The 17723-nt window shown below is 33.4% G+C and overlaps 9 protein-coding genes and 4 pseudogenes across 13 annotated transcripts, besides 1 other annotated feature; 3 read left to right on the forward strand and 10 right to left on the reverse strand.

The window, feature by feature from the left end:
* Nucleotides 1–15966: part of a mobile genetic element that runs on past the window's edge.
* TVAGG3_0590890 (organellar and viral DNA polymerase type B) lies at nt 714–1595 on the reverse strand (the record flags this gene model as incomplete). The annotated part of the gene is made up of 1 exon (XM_051239485.1): nt 714–1595. A coding segment is annotated over one exon (882 nt), but the record flags the coding sequence as incomplete, so codon positions are not given.
* TVAGG3_0590900 lies at nt 2615–2952 on the forward strand (annotated as a pseudogene). The gene has a single exon. A coding segment is annotated over exon 1 (338 nt).
* TVAGG3_0590910 (KilA, N-terminal/APSES-type HTH, DNA-binding family) lies at nt 3241–4065 on the reverse strand (the record flags this gene model as incomplete). Its single annotated transcript, XM_051239486.1, has 1 exon — nt 3241–4065. The coding sequence occupies one exon, from the start codon at nt 4063–4065 to the stop codon at nt 3241–3243; it is 825 nt and encodes a 274-aa protein (XP_051097310.1).
* TVAGG3_0590920 (organellar and viral DNA polymerase type B) lies at nt 4153–4767 on the reverse strand (the record flags this gene model as incomplete). Its single annotated transcript, XM_051239487.1, has 1 exon — nt 4153–4767. One exon carries the CDS (start codon nt 4765–4767, stop codon nt 4153–4155), a length of 615 nt encoding a protein of 204 aa, XP_051097311.1.
* On the reverse strand, nt 5522–6140 carry TVAGG3_0590930 (organellar and viral DNA polymerase type B; the record flags this gene model as incomplete). The annotated part of the gene is made up of 1 exon (XM_051239488.1): nt 5522–6140. A coding segment is annotated over one exon (619 nt), but the record flags the coding sequence as incomplete, so codon positions are not given.
* Nucleotides 6399–6884, reverse strand: TVAGG3_0590940 (integrase core domain containing protein family; the record flags this gene model as incomplete). The annotated part of the gene is made up of 1 exon (XM_051239489.1): nt 6399–6884. One exon carries the CDS (start codon nt 6882–6884, stop codon nt 6399–6401), a length of 486 nt encoding a protein of 161 aa, XP_051097313.1.
* Nucleotides 7728–9160, reverse strand: TVAGG3_0590950 (annotated as a pseudogene). Its single transcript has one exon. A coding segment is annotated over exon 1 (1433 nt).
* TVAGG3_0590960 (organellar and viral DNA polymerase type B) lies at nt 9237–10494 on the reverse strand (the record flags this gene model as incomplete). Its single annotated transcript, XM_051239490.1, has 1 exon — nt 9237–10494. A coding segment is annotated over one exon (1258 nt), but the record flags the coding sequence as incomplete, so codon positions are not given.
* TVAGG3_0590970 lies at nt 11515–12125 on the reverse strand (annotated as a pseudogene). Its single transcript has one exon. A coding segment is annotated over exon 1 (611 nt).
* Nucleotides 12549–13402, reverse strand: TVAGG3_0590980 (annotated as a pseudogene). Its single transcript has one exon. A coding segment is annotated over exon 1 (854 nt).
* TVAGG3_0590990 (uncharacterized protein) lies at nt 13798–14334 on the forward strand (the record flags this gene model as incomplete). The annotated part of the gene is made up of 1 exon (XM_051239491.1): nt 13798–14334. A coding segment is annotated over one exon (537 nt), but the record flags the coding sequence as incomplete, so codon positions are not given.
* Nucleotides 14560–15084, forward strand: TVAGG3_0591000 (protein of unknown function, DUF4107 family; the record flags this gene model as incomplete). Its single annotated transcript, XM_001329451.1, has 1 exon — nt 14560–15084. One exon carries the CDS (start codon nt 14560–14562, stop codon nt 15082–15084), a length of 525 nt encoding a protein of 174 aa, XP_001329486.1.
* On the reverse strand, nt 15264–15698 carry TVAGG3_0591010 (uncharacterized protein; the record flags this gene model as incomplete). The annotated part of the gene is made up of 1 exon (XM_001329452.1): nt 15264–15698. One exon carries the CDS (start codon nt 15696–15698, stop codon nt 15264–15266), a length of 435 nt encoding a protein of 144 aa, XP_001329487.1.
* Nucleotides 15967–17723: the final 1757 nt, after the last annotated feature.

A 17723-nucleotide genomic window follows, 5' to 3' on the forward strand; every position in this document is an offset into this window, starting at 1 on the left:
TACTCTGTTCTCAAACAATTTGTTAGCAATAGAACAAATACTAACGTAGTCATAAACGTTTAAATCAAACTCTTTCAATAAGTCATTGCGGAACTTTACAAAACCTTCTCTTAAAATTCTTACATCTTGTTTGCAGTAAAACGTGCTATATTTTTCTAAGTCGAAGTGGTTCTCATCTATTCTGCAACCTTTGATGGAATCTATGTTTTTCATAAATGTATCTGCATCCCGGATAAACTTACATGCTTCAGAAATGACACCAGTTCTGTTGTCATTTGCTAACAAAACACTGCTGTAGTAGTTATATGGAAATACTTCTTTCGGTCCTGTTTGTAAGTTAAACATAGCAGGAAATAGTTTAAGTTCTTATTTATAACACTGTAAGAGTCTTTTATAATAATTGCCCGTCCTTTATATAAACCAGTTATTTGCATTGTTCGTGAACCTTTAATGATGGGAGTTCCTTTCACTTCTGTCATGTGTCTTAAGATGAAGTTTATGTCATAACTGAGGTTGTGAAAATATATTAAACTCTTGTCAGGGAGTCGTTCCAAAAATTCTGTTGCACAGTTCTGACCCCATATGCTTTCACTCACTGAACCATCTTCACTGTCGTAACATATGTTAAAAGCTTTATGAAAGCCATCAGTACTGCACTCAAAGTCAGCAAAGAAAACGTGCTCAGGAATGAACTTACATTTAGCTTTATTTACTTCTTTTGACTCTGCTTTCTTCTTCAGTTGTACACAATACTTTGGAGCATATGTCAAATCTTTAAATGGTGCAAGGTTCTGTTTATATAAGTCAGTAGTATATGTGAAAAGTTCTCCATAAGAAATAGGTTCAAAATATTTGCACTCCCACAATGTTTTCATAACATCCCATAACGGTGTTGTTCTATCATAACGAACTACATATTTATCTTCTCTCTTTGTATAAATCTTCATTTGTTTCTCAATGTTCATTCCACCACAAGCTTTGAGAATTTCTATATAGTTGTGAATGAAATATGTTGTCATTGGTAATCTTTCGTTTAGCATGTAGTGGTCTTCAACAAGAAGTAAGTCAATAGTTCTAACAGTTTCACATTCTTTTGGTATGTATCTCTTTATTTCATTATGTCTTGAGTCATTGAAATAACCAATGGTAACATTAAATGCTATACCTGTTGCGTCAGAAATTTCTTGTACTTTACTTTGAGGAAAGTCTCTAACACGAATGACTTCTCTCATGTGGTCAATAGTTTCTTCATTTACTCCAGCCTGAATGCAAGCATAAACGAAGCAGTTATCTTCTGTCATAAGTGTTGCAGTTCTTTTGTTCAATTCATTGAAGATTTGGTAGCGCTCAAGATTTATAGGTAATGTGCAAAGATACTTCCAGAACTGACCGCTTCTCTTCTTATAAAACTTCTTTTCACCATTATCTTTCCAAAAGCTTTCTATAAGTGCTGGGTTTCCTGTTTGCTTAAGAGCTTCCAAAATGGCTTTCTGGTCATTTGTCAGTGTGCTTTCATCTCTATATGGTCTCTTTTTTGGTTTGCCTTTCTTTACATCTGACATCGTTAAGCCTTCATATTCTGTTAAATCATACATCTTTATTTCAGTAAGATTCTTTATGTTTGTCAAGAAGAAGTCATAGTGCATTTCAACAATACCTGCAGCATTTGCTTCTATCTCTGATATAAAGTTCTCCTTCAAGAGCTGATGTAGTAATGTTCCAATATTATTGAGGTTTAACGTAGAACATTCATACTTTCCACCAAGTTTATAACATACCATCCATCTTTGTTGTGAGTTTATTTTAATTTTCTCTAAGAGTCTCATGAAAACCTTACCGAAATGTTTGTGTAAGTAGTCTCTGTTTGGTTCATCTAAAGCTTCGATGTTAAAGTCAATGAGTCTATTGCCTGACTTCACATTTCTCTTCCTATTCTCTTCATCTTTCTTTAACCATCTCTCACCTTCTTTTGGTTTGTCGTCAATGGAACGAATGACATCGTTAGCTTTGCGAACTTGTTCTATAGCACTTTTAAACATCTCTCTTCTCTGTTGTTTCAGTGTGTCGTCTCTTCTTCTTGTTTCACCAACGTTCGCATTTGTTATGTCAAACATCTCACGCCTTACTTCATGAGGTATTGAACGTCTATGATATAAGTCAATAGCAACGTCATTTAAAGGAAATGCTATTGCATGGACTTCGTCCTCGCCGCGTTGCGGCTTTATGAACTCATGAATTCTATCATAACTTATTGCACCATTATAGTCTTTAATGAAGTCAGCGAGTGCTTTTTTGTTTGTTGCGTAATGCTTTGCTACTTCTATATTAGCTTCTGTAAGAAGTTGTTTTATTTCCGAGTGTTCTAACTTAGACAACTTCCGATACATCTTTAGTAGGAAATAAAAAAATATTTTTTTGAAAAATTAGATTAGATTTTTTTTAAGTTATTTTTCAAAATAATTTAATATTTTTATTTTAATGAAACACATGCAAGATTGCAAGTTCTTTTCATACAATGCTCTCGCTACTGCCATCAAGAATGAGTTCAATGGTGCTTCAAACGTTAATGTTATCTTTAACAAGAAGTTTGTGAAAGAATCTAAGTTTGGTCAGTATGTCAGACCATTAGCTATTGTCATTGACCGCAAACGTTATACTTCACAAGAGTTAGCAGTAGTTTTGAAACAAAAGAGTATCTTCGTGAATGTCAAAGATACTCATTATACTGTTATAAAGAACTCTAACATTGACTTCTTCAGTATTGCTATGAATCTTTCCGAACAGAAAGAATATAAGAAGGGTGAAACAAATGTGAAATATTATCCTTCATCTCTGAAGACAATAACGAACAAAGATGTTATACAGAAATTCTTACCAAAGGTTGAAGAAGCTTCAATTGACATTGACGAAGGAAGTGAAATGGTTGAAGAAATTGACCCTGAAGCTATTTAAGCAAAAATATATTTTTGGTTAGTCTTCATATCGATATTTTACAACAATTCCCCAATGTATAAACTTTTCATACGCTTTTTCATAAGCTTTATATACCTTCAGAAATTTTGCATAATCTTTAGAAGCATTTAGATATTGTTTAAATGCTTTGTATGTCTTCAGAAATTTTGCATAATCTTTTACATGTTGTTCGTTCTCTTCTTCTGTCATGAGTTCCGAATATTCTAAATTCATGTTCTTTCATATGAGATAAAATTTTATAAAAAAATAAAATTAGCTTAGATTTTTTTATTCTTCCTCTTTGAAGTTATCGAAATATTCTGTTATTTTTTCCTTCAGTAATGGTAAGTCTTCTTTGAATGTAAGTATTGTGCAACCTTTGATGTCATAGTGTGTTTGAGGAAGAGTACTTTTGACAATTTCCTTTATTTGCTCATTCGGTGTCATTGAAATCGGTAAGTTTTCACGATAGAACCAGTTTCTGTCAGATTTGTAAATCTTAGCAAGGTCATAAAAGCTTTTGTTGTTTCTTCTGACTAAATGCAACATAACCATATCTCTGTCTTCTTCTTTCTCCAACTCTTCAGTATATATCATATACTTATAACTCTTTTCCTTTCCTTTTGGTACTGAACGCGGTATTCTTTTCTGTATGCTTTTGTCTTTGGATTCAATGACTTCATCTTTTGCTTGAAGTTTCTTTTCCATCTCTTCACGTTCTTGTCTATGAATTTCGTCAAGAAGTTTACAAACATACCATGAATAGCGAGCTGAAGCCCATTGTGCCACATTATTTACGAGAAGTCTATGTACATACCAACCTCTTAAATTTATTGGCAAATTTTTACGATTTTCATGTGTTTTATGCAAGACCGAGAATTCTCGGTCTAGAGAAATTTCACTCAAAAGTTCTTGTGTGCTTTGGTTTTTGAACCAGTCGTCTGCGTGTTTAGTATCTGGAGCAAAACATGCTGTCAAAATACTTTGCATTTGGTACATATCGTCTTTGACCGAACGAATGAGACGAAGTTGTTTGTTAAACTGTATGTACTCATATTCTTCATTTATGGCTTCATGAACGATAGCAGTTGTTGTGTTCTCTGATGTTGACATATCTGTCTTTACATTCCGGATAAAAAAATAAAAAAAATAAAATTAGCGTTATTTTCTATCTTGTATAAAAGACCAAAAATAAACGCTTTACATGTATTTTTCAGCAATTTCGTCAAATAATTTTATAGCTTTACCTATCTCATCTACTTCAAACGTTTCTTTACCTTTCGTGGGAGCACCATACATTTTCTCAAACTTTTCAAGTAGTTCTGTTTCAGCAGCTCTCATATCGTTAACGAACACAACCTTGACTCTATTGACTGTACTGTCATATCTTTGAGTTATATTATATGTTCTTCCTATCTTATATCTCTTTGTATTGAAGTCTTTCGGTTTCTGAACAATGTAAAGTAAGCCTTCACTGCAACGTTCCGTATCGAATGAACCATATGTTATGAAATTATATCCAACAACTGGGTCAATCCAGAACAAAACTAGTGGTATAAGACTTTTGTCTATAAGATATGTTCTTGTTCCATAGAATCTTACCGATATCATAAGCTCAGGATTTTTTGTCAAAATTTTCTGAGTAGAAGCATTTCTAACCCAGTCGTGGGATGTTTTCTTTTCAGATAGTGTTAGAATGTCTGACAAGGAATATTTTTTGTATTTCTTTGAGTATCTTACGTTTAAATCACCAATTCTAACCATTTTGGTGTCATTGTCTATCTTTCTAACTGTTTCAAACTCAATGTTTAACATTTCCTGTTCTTACATACAAAATAAAAAAAATATTTTAAAAAAACTAGCTTTTATTTTCTATCTTAAGGAAATTCATGAATTTCATACGGAATCCCTTCTCTCGGTTTTCCGAGGGAAGCAAGCATATGCCATTTTACTCAGATTTTTGTTGCTGAATTCAATAAAAATATATTTTAGGTGAAGAGGTGAGATTTCACCTGTTTTTTCACCTAATTTTTCACCTCATGAATTTTCATGATTTCATCGTACATGTTTTGTCAAGACTTCTTCGTACATGAATTTTCATGATTTCATCGTAAATGTTTTGTCAAGACTTCTTCGTAATGAGCGTAAATGACCCAAAAATATATTTTAGGTGAAGAGGTGAGATTTCACCTCTTTTTTCACCTCTTTTTTCACCTGTTTTTTTATAAGCGTTTTACATGAATTGTACGATGTATATTTGAAATCCTAAACAATTTCGTAGCTTCTATTTCTTCGCTGAGGATATCAAAAGTTTTAACAATGCCGAAAGTCTCTTTATATTTCTTCTTGACGTCAGATAGAAGGAAATCTTCTACTGTTGGATAGTTTTTGTTCAGAAATGCTAACATGTCCATTTTATCTTCTGCTGGCTTTTCTGCTTCTTTCTTTAAGTCTGCATAGTCGTTTCTCATTCTTTCTATCTCTTTGACGGAGTAGTTATATTTCCTTATTGCTGCCTTACATTTTGAACATTGCGGGTTCATTTTTGCGTTATATTCTGAAACCTTACCTGCTAAAACAACTAAGGCGTCAATGGTTTTCTTTAACTCAAAAGCAGTTGGTCTTATCTGTTCGTTCCATATTTTACCTCTTCTATCTTTATCTCTTATTTCCCAAACACATTTTGCAACTAATGAAACAAAGTTATCGTAAGTCTTAAACTCCTCAGATTTATATATGTCAGAAATGTTTTTATATACCATGTCGCAATCTTTGTCCATAACTTTATGGTTGCAATGAAAACCAAGGAATTCATAATTTACTTTACGTATGAACTTCTTTATTTCTACTGAGTCAGTTGCTTTGACTTCAATTTCGTCGAATTCAGGAATAGTGAGTTTTTGTTGTTGGATTTCAGGTAGTTTAGGTAAATGGTCAATAATGTCCTGCATTTCATAAAGATATTCTTCATTTTCTTCATCTTTCGCACTACAGTCTAAATTACTTGTTAAAAGTTCTTGCTTTATCTTCTGGATTTCTGTTTCAAAAGTATATGAAGAAGGAATGAAGCTTTTCATTTCTACTAACATAGATGTTGGATTCATGACTAACGAGTTTGGTGCTGTTGTTGTGGACAGAGTCCCGCCGTTCGCGGCTTGAATTGTTGTTGTGCCGATTGTTGAAATCATATCTTTTATACAAAATAAAAAAAATAAAAAAATAAAACTAACTTTATTTTTATTTCGGGAAAATTCATGAAAATTCAAGAGGTGAAAAATTAGGTGAAAAAACAGGTGAGATCTCACCTCTTCACCTAAACATTATTTTTGGTCTTTTGTGAAAATTCATGAAAATTCAAGAGGTGAAAAAACAGGTGAGAAAACAGGTGAAATCTCACCTCTTCACCTATAATATATTTTTGTCTGATTTACATCTAATGAAAAAGTTTAGAAGAATTTTCTTATTCTTTCTGGCATATTTTTGTCTTTCCAGTACTCCCGCTCTAATGGTCCCAGATGTGTTGGCTTCGACTCTCTCAAGTTCTTAGATGGTATAACATCTTCAACGCCTCCTTCATATCTTACTTTATAAGTGTCATCGTTTATGTTGTAGTCAAGTATTTCAATAACCACTCCTCGCTTTGCTTCGTCAATGGTTTCAGCAAGTTTGCCATTACTACTTTCGACTAATTTATGACGAGGGTAAAATGCTATGGAGTCGTCAGCAGCTTTTATAAGATATCCATTACCTTGCGTAGAGTCTACGATATAATAATTTCGACTTAACCTTAAACGTTTCTTTGTCAACGGTTTGTCGTCAAGAACTACACGAACTTTTGTACCAGGAATGAGGGTAAATTGTGTTGAATTTCTGATATTTTGTGTTTGACTTCGTTTCTTTTGTATATACTTTTCTTCTTGTTGTTGTGTCATTGAATTTGGTGTATGTCCTGTTGTAGAATGTGTTGAGGAATTGTAAACTTCGATGAAATGTTTCATTGTTTCTTCGGTAAAGTCTCGCTCTTGATTTAAATCTCTGAGAGTCCTTATGAAGCGGTTAATGATACCGAGTATGTTATGGTTATGGTCTTCAGTAGTGTAGTGAGTTATGTTATGCTTAATGAGAAATTCTGTGATTTCGTTGCTGAGGTATGCACCGTCTTGGTCTGATGTTAAAATACTTGGGCTATGTTCTGCTACAAACTTTTGTAAAACTCTTAACACTTCATGAGTTTCCTTTATTTCTCATTATATACGCAAAAGCTTTGCGAGTGTTAACATTAATGAAGATGAGGAATGGTTTATGTCCTCCTTTTCTGCTTTGAATGAGAGTGTCAAATTGGTATGCGTCAGGAGTGTTGGAGTAAATTGGTAAAAAGTAGTCGTAAGGATTTATTTTTGTTTGATGTACAACATTTTTGTCAAGAACCTTTTCACTTCAGCTCTGTTAGTAAATCCCGAACTCTTTGCAGCTTCATTGAACTTCTTAAATGACCTCCATGGATGTTGTTCGAATACTTCTTTCAAGCTCATTTATGTAAAGTTAAAGATTTTATTCTAGGCTCAAGTGCGTTCATTGAACGCGGTACCATGCGAATACAGTCACAAATGGTGGCATGTAATCTGCACCCGAGCCTGTTGGATTTGTTGTGAAAGTATGGGCATGATTTCCTGCGGTTCCACAGAAAATACCTGCGCTTGAATCTACTGGGTCACTTGAAATATCATATCTATGCATTCCCTGTCTATCCGAACCTGCTGCAAGATTTGTATAACCTCTTTTTGTTATTGAATGTGAATGACTACCTGTTGTGTTTGTAGTTCCTGTATGAGTGTGCGGTGGAAGGTTTGCTTCAGTAATTTTCTTCGAACCTCCTGTTTGCTTTGAAGAGTTAGCACAGTATATAAGAATTTGTCTACAATCTGCTTCCATTCACCAAAACCTAAAACACTTGCTGGATTTGTTGAGTTCATTGACGTATAAATAGAGCCTATAGGATATAATGTTTGAAGTATTTCTGTCTTTAATGTTTGAAGCTCTGTTTTGTCTGCTTTCTTGTCATATAAATCTTGAGCAGTGAATTTAATATTATGTTCATCCTTCATGACATAAACATCTTTACATCTAATGTTTTTCATCGTCGTTATGTCGTCATCCGATGTTAAACCTTGTGGAAAGTTAGGAGGTTTACAATATAATGCATCCCACCAGTTTCTTCAACCGTTCCTTCAATACTTTCTATAGCAACAGTTGTAAAACTTGTATGTGTATGAGTCTTATTTGCTTTTTTATCTAACATTGCTGGTAGTTCATGTGTTTCAAAGTTTCTGACATGACCTTCGATATTCATACATTTGTTATTTAAGGAGTTTAGTGTATCTTTTACGCTTGTACTTGGATTCTCTAAAGGTGCACTTGAACCAAGGGTATAGTTCAATATTATGTCGTCTGCTCTAACAGTTGAGAAGGAGTTATGTGTATGATTTTTGTCAGCTTTACTGTCTAATGTAGCTTGAAGTTCATTTATATCGGAGATATTGTGTTTATGAGATTTCAAAACTTTGTTCATTGCTTCGAGTTCAACTTTGTCAGCTTTACTTTTAATAGCATCTTCAAACGTTATTTTTGACTTAACTCTCAAAGTAAATCTTGGTTCAACTAATACACCGTTAACATTGAAAGTAGAGGCATAAATTTCACCGGTATAACCAAATGCTTCTGGTGCTTTAGCTACATCATACTGTACAGTACAGCTTATGTCATAACCTTTAGCACGAATGTATTTATATCTTCTTTCATTAACATTTTTTGTCTTCGCTTCATCACTTCGTGTTAAATATCCATGGTAGTCCGTTATAATCTGTTCGTCTGAAGTTATATAATGAACATGGTTCTTGTCCGCTTTACTATTTAATGTAGCTTGAAGTTCATTTATATCGGAGATATTGTGTTTATGTTCTTTATCTGCTTTTTCGGCTAATTTCTCTTCTATCTCATTTATTTCAAGTTCATGCCTACCACCACCTCCCGAAGAAGTATTTTTCTTCAGCTCTTGAAGAACGTCCACTTCGCCATCTTTGGTGTCAATAATGAGACTTTGAGTTAAAACCTTTCCTGTCTTAATGGATGTTTGTAAAACTTCTTCTTCACCGTGTTCGGGGTCATGGTCGTCGTCATATCTTGTGAAATCAGAGATGTTGTCATACATTAAGCATATCTGTCTCAAAAGTTCTGCTATTTGAATTGGAACGAAAGATATACAGAACTTTCATCATCTCCTAAAGTCAAGTCTGCTTTCTTAAGTATTTCTTGAATGTATGCAATGAGAACAGAGTACCTTGGAAAATATTCGAACAATATTTCATTAGCTGTTGGTTTTGGTGGTTCTTCTGGAGTTTCTGTTGTTTCAGTTCCTTCTGGAGTTTCTGTTGGAGTTTCTGCATCTCTTGACTTCAATGCTCTTGCTCTCAAAGACCTAAATGTTAGAGCACCGGGTTTTACAAAGGACTTTATAAATGCTTTAATAGTTCCTGGTAAGTTATTGTTAGCATTAAGTAAGTTCCTTATGCTTCCATCATGTACGTCCATAGCACTATGTAAAAAATCTATACTTTTCTTGTAGTCAGCAATAGACTGACTGTGATTTTTTAAAGATTTGTCAATACCTTTAAGCCAATCTTCATGCATGTCTGATACTGAGCCAAGAATATCATTTGCTTCCTTTAGTGTATTTTGTGCTTGTCGTAAAGTATCCAATCCCGTACGTGCATTGTTTGCTATACGTCTTACAGTATCTATTTGACTCCTTGTTTCTTGCATCCAACCAGATAAAGTTTTAATAGTATCCGAACCATTTGAAATGAAGTTCAAAGCATTTTTAACGTCATTTAAAACTTCTTCACCAAGTACAGCCCATATCTTTCCGATTTGGTATTGAAGAACTCCATATGAAGCAGCTGTTAAACCAGTATTTATAAGGTCCCATATCCATGATTTAGCAGTTTTTCCATCCTTTCCATCCTTTCCATCCAAACCGTTTTCGCCTTGAGGTCCTTGTATTCCTTGTATTCCTTGTATTCCTTGTATTCCTTGTATTCCTTGTGGTCCGGTGTCACCCTTCTCTCCTTTCAGTTCATCTTTATGTTCGTTATAATATTCTAATGTCATAAGGTGTACATCATTACTGCTACCAGCAACTCCTAATATTTGTTTCTCATTCATGACTAAATTCTTTAGGCATTTAATGTTGTCGTCAAATCGAAAGCTCTTTAACAATTCAATGAGAACATTTAGTACTTTCACTAATGAGGCATCTACTGTAGAATTTATATATTGCACCGTTCCATCATTTATGATAGGAACTTTACTTATTGTAATGAATGGGTCATAAGTGTTAAAAGTATCGAAATCAATGACTTTTTTAGTTTTTCCATCGTCAATGACTAAATCATTGCCTTCAATGGTTAAAGTTGAGTTTTCGTTTACTAGTTCATGTGCTCTTCTTGCTTCATTTGTTTCATACGCATATGCAGCAATAGTCATATTTTAATGAGAATAAAATGTTGTTCTATTTGCAAAGTACAGACCCAAACGAATACGGACAGTAAAGCTACAAACAAACTTAGGTCTTCAGAATGAAGCACTTGCTTTCAGAGTTGTTGACTTCAATACTATCGCAACTTTTGTCATAACAGATGAAACAGATTTCATGGAGTTTGAAATAGATGGAAAGAAGCATGAAATAAGATTTCACAATAATGTAGAATATAAGATGGAAACATTAGCTGGAGTGTTAAATGCGCTCATAAATACTACAATAAACAAGGAGAACGAAGAAAACTTAATGAATGTTAAACTTATTGCAGGAGTTTTGAAGTTCAGTTATGCGAAGGAGTTTAAGATAACACGAATGAGTCATAGAGTTCAATTGCTTCTGGGAGCATACCATATGACATTTCCTTTGAAAAGTGTTGACAAAACGATTGAGATGAAATCTGTTCCATACGTATGTTATGGTAATTGTTTATACATTGAGTCTAAAATAGCTAATGTCACAGGCATTTCAGGAGTTAATAGTAAAGGTTCAGTAGAATATAAGTCTTTCTGTTATGCAGTCAATTCAATGTTCATTCCAAACGTTCCTGTCATAGCAACTCATTTAGGTAAATGGGTTCGCATTAGTCCTCATAATTTGAAAGACATGCAATTCAGACTTGTTGACTTTCAAGGGCGAGCCTGTAGAACTGAAGGCACCAGTGCGAATGACTGTTGAAGTTGACTTTTTAGAAAATATTAAATGCAACAGCTTACAAGAGAACTCAGAGCTAAAAATATAAAGTATGAATGTTATGTATTAGGTCATGAACTTTGGTTGTTGCTGTTTGATGAAACAAATGAGTTAGTTATGTCAGTCAAGAGAACAGAAAAAGGCGTCAAAGGCGCCGAGCGCAAAGCGCTATATTGTGTTAGTGAAAACTGCACCAAGTCAATAAGATTAGGTTTGCATTATGAAGATGAGTTCGATACTGTTGAAGAAGTTTTGGATAGATATTACAAATTGCTTTAATTTACTAAAACATATTTCAAGCAAAGTTTATATTCTGTTGAAAGTTTTGTATACTCGTTCGAATATTTATACTTAAACTCAACTCCTGTAGTTCCTGGTGTTTCAATGATGCGGATGTTACCTATTTTCATGAATGGTGGCGTTTGACCACAGCATTCGATTTCAGGGTCGAGATAGTCAATGACACATTGTTTCCCTGTTATTCGTGATATAACATTTTCAAGGTCCTCCTTTGTTAGAATTATTTGGTTCTTACTTATAAGATTTGTCAAAAGCTTCTTATCGTCTTTGAGTAAAATTGTTTGGTATAACTGAAGAAGGTAATGGTCTACGTTATCTGAAGGATTTGTTTGAACATTTGTAAGGGTTGTCGTTGGCTTCTCTTGAAAGAATTTGGTCCAGTGGTGGATACTCTAACTTAACATCTGATGTAGCGTTAGCGTTTGAAGCTGTTTAAATTCACGGATTTCAGCTCTGGTTCTTTTTCTTTCAAACACTCTGAACTATAGTTCTTTATGACAATATTGTTTGTCGTTCGTGAGTCAACATTTGATGTTGGTTCAATTGGAACATTAACGGCACCAGCTAAGATGGATTTGCTTCTCATTTCATATAGAATAAAAACCTTTTATATGTATGAAATGAACAATATACTCGACAAGGGTTTGAATGTAAAGCTAACGAATGAAAATATTGTTGAATTCACTGAGACAGGTGCTGTGTATAAAGATGTAGAACTACTGAACAAAAGAGCTAAGGGAAGAAGCAGGAACATGAACAAAGGGTGGAAGCCTATAAAAATTTATGTCAATGATGGCTCAGGAGGTTCAAACATAAAGTATGCAGAAAGTTATAGAGTTTATGCTCTCAAAGGTGAAAAGCCTTCATTTAAGAACAGCTATTCTAACGCATATCCTCAAAAGCTAACGGATGGGGAAGTGGATGATATGAATGACAGCAAAAATATTAACAGAAATGGCGACAGAGATGCATGGAATTTGTTTACCATCAGTCAATTGAAGGTTAAACTTTAAAACAATGTTGGTCGTTCCCATGGAATATTTTTGACTTTAATGGTATTAGTCATGATATGAATCTCAAGGTATGAACGAGGAGAGATGAGAGACTTATATGCTTCCCAAATTTCTTCAAAAGGTAATGTTATACCTGACTGTTTCCAAATGAGTTCAATATCATAACGTGAGAAACCTTGAAAGATAACGAAGTCAGTTATGAGACGTTTTATGTTTAAAGCTAAAAACCTCCATGTTTGCATAAGTATTGCTACAGTTAAGTGGTAATGTCTGACTTTAGTTATGATGTTAGCTAATGGTGAGTCTGGTTTTGACACTAAACCTTTTCCGGCGAAGTCGTCACAAACGAGCAGAGTGTTTGAAGGATACTTTTTGAAGGGGTATTTTGAAAGTTTTGACAGAATGTAGTTTGTCAGTCGTTTCATATCGTAAACTCCTGAGTACTGACGTAAGTGGTGTTTGTCAATAATTCTTTCCATCTCTCTGAAGTCTTTTGCATTCCTGACTGTATAAATTCAACGATGGCATAATATTTCCTCTTACGTCGAATGTAACGTTGAAGAAATTCAATGAGTTCACTGTCTGGAACTTTAACGACCGAGGCTTGAACTTTTGACATAAATGTTTTCGCTGTTGAGTCCATAGAGTCTGAAGTTGCTGATATAATGATTTGGTCATAATATGAGTCATTTCCTAAACGCTCTGTTATGAGTATATGACGAATTAAATTAAATGTCTTACCTGAACCCATCTTTCCACAATAGAAATACACACCATTTGAACAGAACTCATAATCCTTACTGAAAGGAAGAATGAGAGAAGAGTTAAGTTTGTCTGTAGTTTCATTCATGTCTTCATCTACGTCATGTATTAAATGCTTCATTTTATCTCCATTAAAAATGCAAGTCAGAAATATTCAGAACATAGCACCGAGTCTAACTGACAAGAGTATAAAGATATACTATGAACACGTTATGATGAAACCTACCAAAATTCAAGAAAGTCAGTATACTTATGAATATCCAAGACACTGGGTAGAGTATGTAGGAGGTGAGAAAGCTATTGAAATCAAGACAGGTTCGAAGTATTCCAGCAGGAAGAACAATATTATTGAAGAACTTTAATGTTTTGAGATATAATGATGAAACAAAGAAGCAAGATAGTTTTCCTGTTGCTGTGTATGTGAACCTAGACACAGGAGATGACATGAAAGTTTTTAACACAAAGCTTCAAACGGTAGTGAGAGAACAACTGACTGCGGAAGGGCATCCATTACCTTCAGAAGTTACCATAGCATATAATTTTGAAACAAACTCAATAGATTTTAAAGTCATCTCTGCAAAGAAGTCAGGTTTTACATTTAATGAAGCAGATGTATATTCGAATGAAAACTTCAAAGCTATTGCATGGTTAGATAATGACGATTGCTTTAAGAAAATATTTAAATTCAGTGACTCAAAGATGTCAATAGATGACCTTCGTGGAATGTTACCATCGACGTTTACAGTAGAAGGTTCAGCAGGATTGCTTACAAGATTGTCAATTGGTGGTATTTGGTCTCGTGAGAACATTGTTATAAAATCCAGTATAAGTGAATTTGCTGAAGAATCTATATTATGTCTTTCAAACTACATGTATTCGCCGCCGAAGCATTATAGTATAACAAACTTTGTCAGTAAGTTTAACATAAGACTTGTCGAACCTTCTTCAATGAAAGATGTTGTGCTACCTAAAGATGGAAAGGATGGACTCATTATTGAGATGATTTTAATTGCATATTAAATGAGCTTGTTCTTGAAGGTCATTCATGATGAAATAACTGTTGTAGAAGATGTTAGCAATTGTTCAGACATTTTGAAGCGTATAGATGATATAAGAAAGAAGTTAGATAGACCGCAAAGCGGTGAGGGCGAAGCCCGTGAGAATGTTTATGTTTCATTGACTTTCTCCAGTAACGAGAACTTTTATGAGATAATATTGAAGAGAGATGATTTTAATATGGTGTAAATGGTAGCTTGGGCAGCTTTAGGCGCAATGGGAACAAAAGCATTAGCATTTGGAGCAAAAGCACTTGGGGCTTATGACGCAGTAAATAAAATGAGTGGAGGAAGAGTTTCGAAGACATTAGATGCAAATAAAGGAAAGATTGGAGGCTGGGTTGCAAAGAAGTTAAGATTAAATAAAATAGGGCTCATAAATAAAGCATCCAATTTGGTTGCGACTGAGTCAGAAAATGCTTTAGGAAAGGACGATGAGTTTGCAAAACATGCAAAAGACTTTAATGACCAGATGAAAGGTGAAACAATGCATTTAAATAGAGTCGATGGAACTAAAGAAAATGTTTCTTCTCCACCAGTAGTTCTTCCGTATGGTCCCTATGGAATGTATGGAAACCCTTACGAAAGACCATTTGACCCATTGACTGGTGGAAGTAACTGGTATCATTACGGACGAAGAAGAAAGACAGTTAAGCTGGAGACAGACGTGAAGAAAGCAACTAAAAAGAAACCAAGGAAGAGAGTTATAAAGTAATGAATTCAACAGACCCAAAGGGTCAGAGCCGCTTTGCGGCTAGGGTGAAAAAAGAGGTGAAAAAAGAGGTGAGATTTCACCACTTCACCTAAATTTATTTTTGCGCTATGTTTTCATACGTGTGAGGGTGGTGATATCATTAATTTTTAAATAAATGACAGAACAAAAATATAACATTTCTACTCAGCAGGAATGAGACCCTTACTGACTATGTATTCGTTTAATGCTTGATGAAAACAATGGTACATATTATCGTATGGGTATACACAACGTCTGTTTCCATCGTCGTCGTATATGTAGAGCTCAAATCCAGTCCAACCTTCTTTTGTACAATATGTAGCTTTATTTAAGTATGCATTTATGTAGATAAGGCAATTTTCTTCATCGCTCCAGAAATAATTTTTGTTCTTTGTTGAAATAGTTTTCGTTCCTCTGCGACCATAAGGAATGTATGCAATGAACTTTGCGTCATAAGGGATTGTAATATATTCAGGGTTTCTTTCATCGTCAATGGGTCTGTCTTTGTTAAAATGCATGTTTCTCAGTTTTACTTGAGTTTTGAATAGTTCACGGAAACGTTCTGGGAAAGAGTCATAGTAAATGTAGTCGGACATGTCTTTGTAATGAAATAAAAAATTTAAAAAAAATAAAAATAAGGTTATTTTTATTTAGTGAGGACGGTAGTGAAGTCGTTAGTGAAGTCGTTAGTGAAGTCATTAGTGAAATCATTTATGTGTCAGACGGTTTTGTAAATATTTAAGGTTAAGTTGGTTTTATGGTTGTGTTGTAAAATATACGTTACCGGTTTCGTAAAGTGTCAAAACCGCTAAGTGGTGTACGGAGGCGCGCAGTGCCACAGTACACGACTTAGGGATACTAACTTGGTATTGAAAATCCCATGTGTTATAGAACGGCGGGTCCACTATAAAGAAAACATTTTCCTTGTCTTTATATTTTTCATACAACTCTGTCCAATGACATCTCACAAACTCTATACCCTCAATATATTTTTCTATGTCCTCTTTGAAAACATTTGTATAGTTAAGATATAAAACTTTTGACATAAGTGTTTCAATGTCATGAACTCTTATAGAACCACTATATAATAGTCTAGCAGATATACTATTCCAGTCTATATATTCTGCTTTTTTCAAAACCTCTCTCACAATATTTTTCTTATCTAATGGTATACGTTCCATCTTACCTATAGGTATCTTTTCTTTTAACTCTTTCAATATATTGTTTGTGTCTGGAATATGTTTGAGACGGTCCATATAGTTGTCGAAGTCATTGCATATAATCTTTGAGTCAGGAAATACGGTATGACATAAATGGGATATATAGAAACTTCCACCGAACAAATCTACAAATGTTAGACCATTCGGTAGTTTCTTAAGTTCTCTCAATATAATATCTTTACATCTACTCTTATTTCCAAAGAACGGTAACGGTGGTTTTGTAAAATTCATTTATATATAATAATAAAAATGTTTTTACCCGAAAAGTGACAGAAAAGTGACAAAACATGAAAACATATATAATTTGTGAAAAGTGAAACAAAAAGTGACATTTAAAAAGTGACACCATTAATATGATGTAAATAACAACGGTTTTGGTTTTGTCACCGGCTGGTCGGCTGGGGTTCGGTCCTCCTCTTGGGTCTTGGGCAAAATTTCTTATGGGCTAGAGGGCGCAACGCGCCTGAAAGCCCCACTTACCTGACCTCATAAAACAATTATAAATATGAAGATAAAAAGAATTTCATAAAATATTAATAAATATTGAGATGAAAAGAATTTCATAAAACAATTATAAATATTATGATGAAAAGAATTTCATAAAACAATTATAAATATGAAGAGAAAGATAATTTCATAAAACAATTATAAATATGAAGATAAAAAGAATTTCATAAAATATTAATAAATATTGAGATGAAAAGAATTTCATAAAACAATTATAAATATTATGATGAAAAGAATTTCATAAAACAATTATAAATATGAAGAGAAAGATAATTTCATAAAACAATTATAAATATGAAGATAAAAAGAATTTCATAAAATATTAATAAATATTGAGATGAAAAGAATTTCATAAAACAATTATAAATATTATGATGAAAAGAATTTCATAAAACAATTATAAATATGAAGAGAAAGATAATTTCATAAAACAATTATAAATATGAAGATAAAAAGAATTTCATAAAATATTAATAAATATTGAGATGAAAAGAATTTCATAAAACAATTATAAATATTATGATGAAAAGAATTTCATAAAACAATTATAAATATGAAGAGAAAGATAATTTCATAAAACAATTATAAATATGAAGAGAAAGAAAATTTCATAAAGCAACGATAAATATAAAGATAAAAAGAATTTCATAAAACAATTGTAAATATGAAGAGAAAAAGAATTTTATCAAACAATGTTAAAAATGAAATGAAAAAGAATTATATCAAACAATGATAAATATGAAAAGAAAGAGAATACGTTTCATGTTAACATCAGCACCATGGGCAACTAAGAATTGAACAATTTCCATTGAATTCGCTTTGATTGCAATACTAAGAGGGCATTCATTAATATCAAGAGAATTTCATTAAATAGTGGTAAATATGAAGAGAATG

This window comes from Trichomonas vaginalis, chromosome II (assembly GCF_026262505.1).
Source record: "Trichomonas vaginalis G3 chromosome II, whole genome shotgun sequence".
In the NCBI taxonomy this organism is placed as follows: Eukaryota; Parabasalia; order Trichomonadida; family Trichomonadidae; genus Trichomonas; species Trichomonas vaginalis.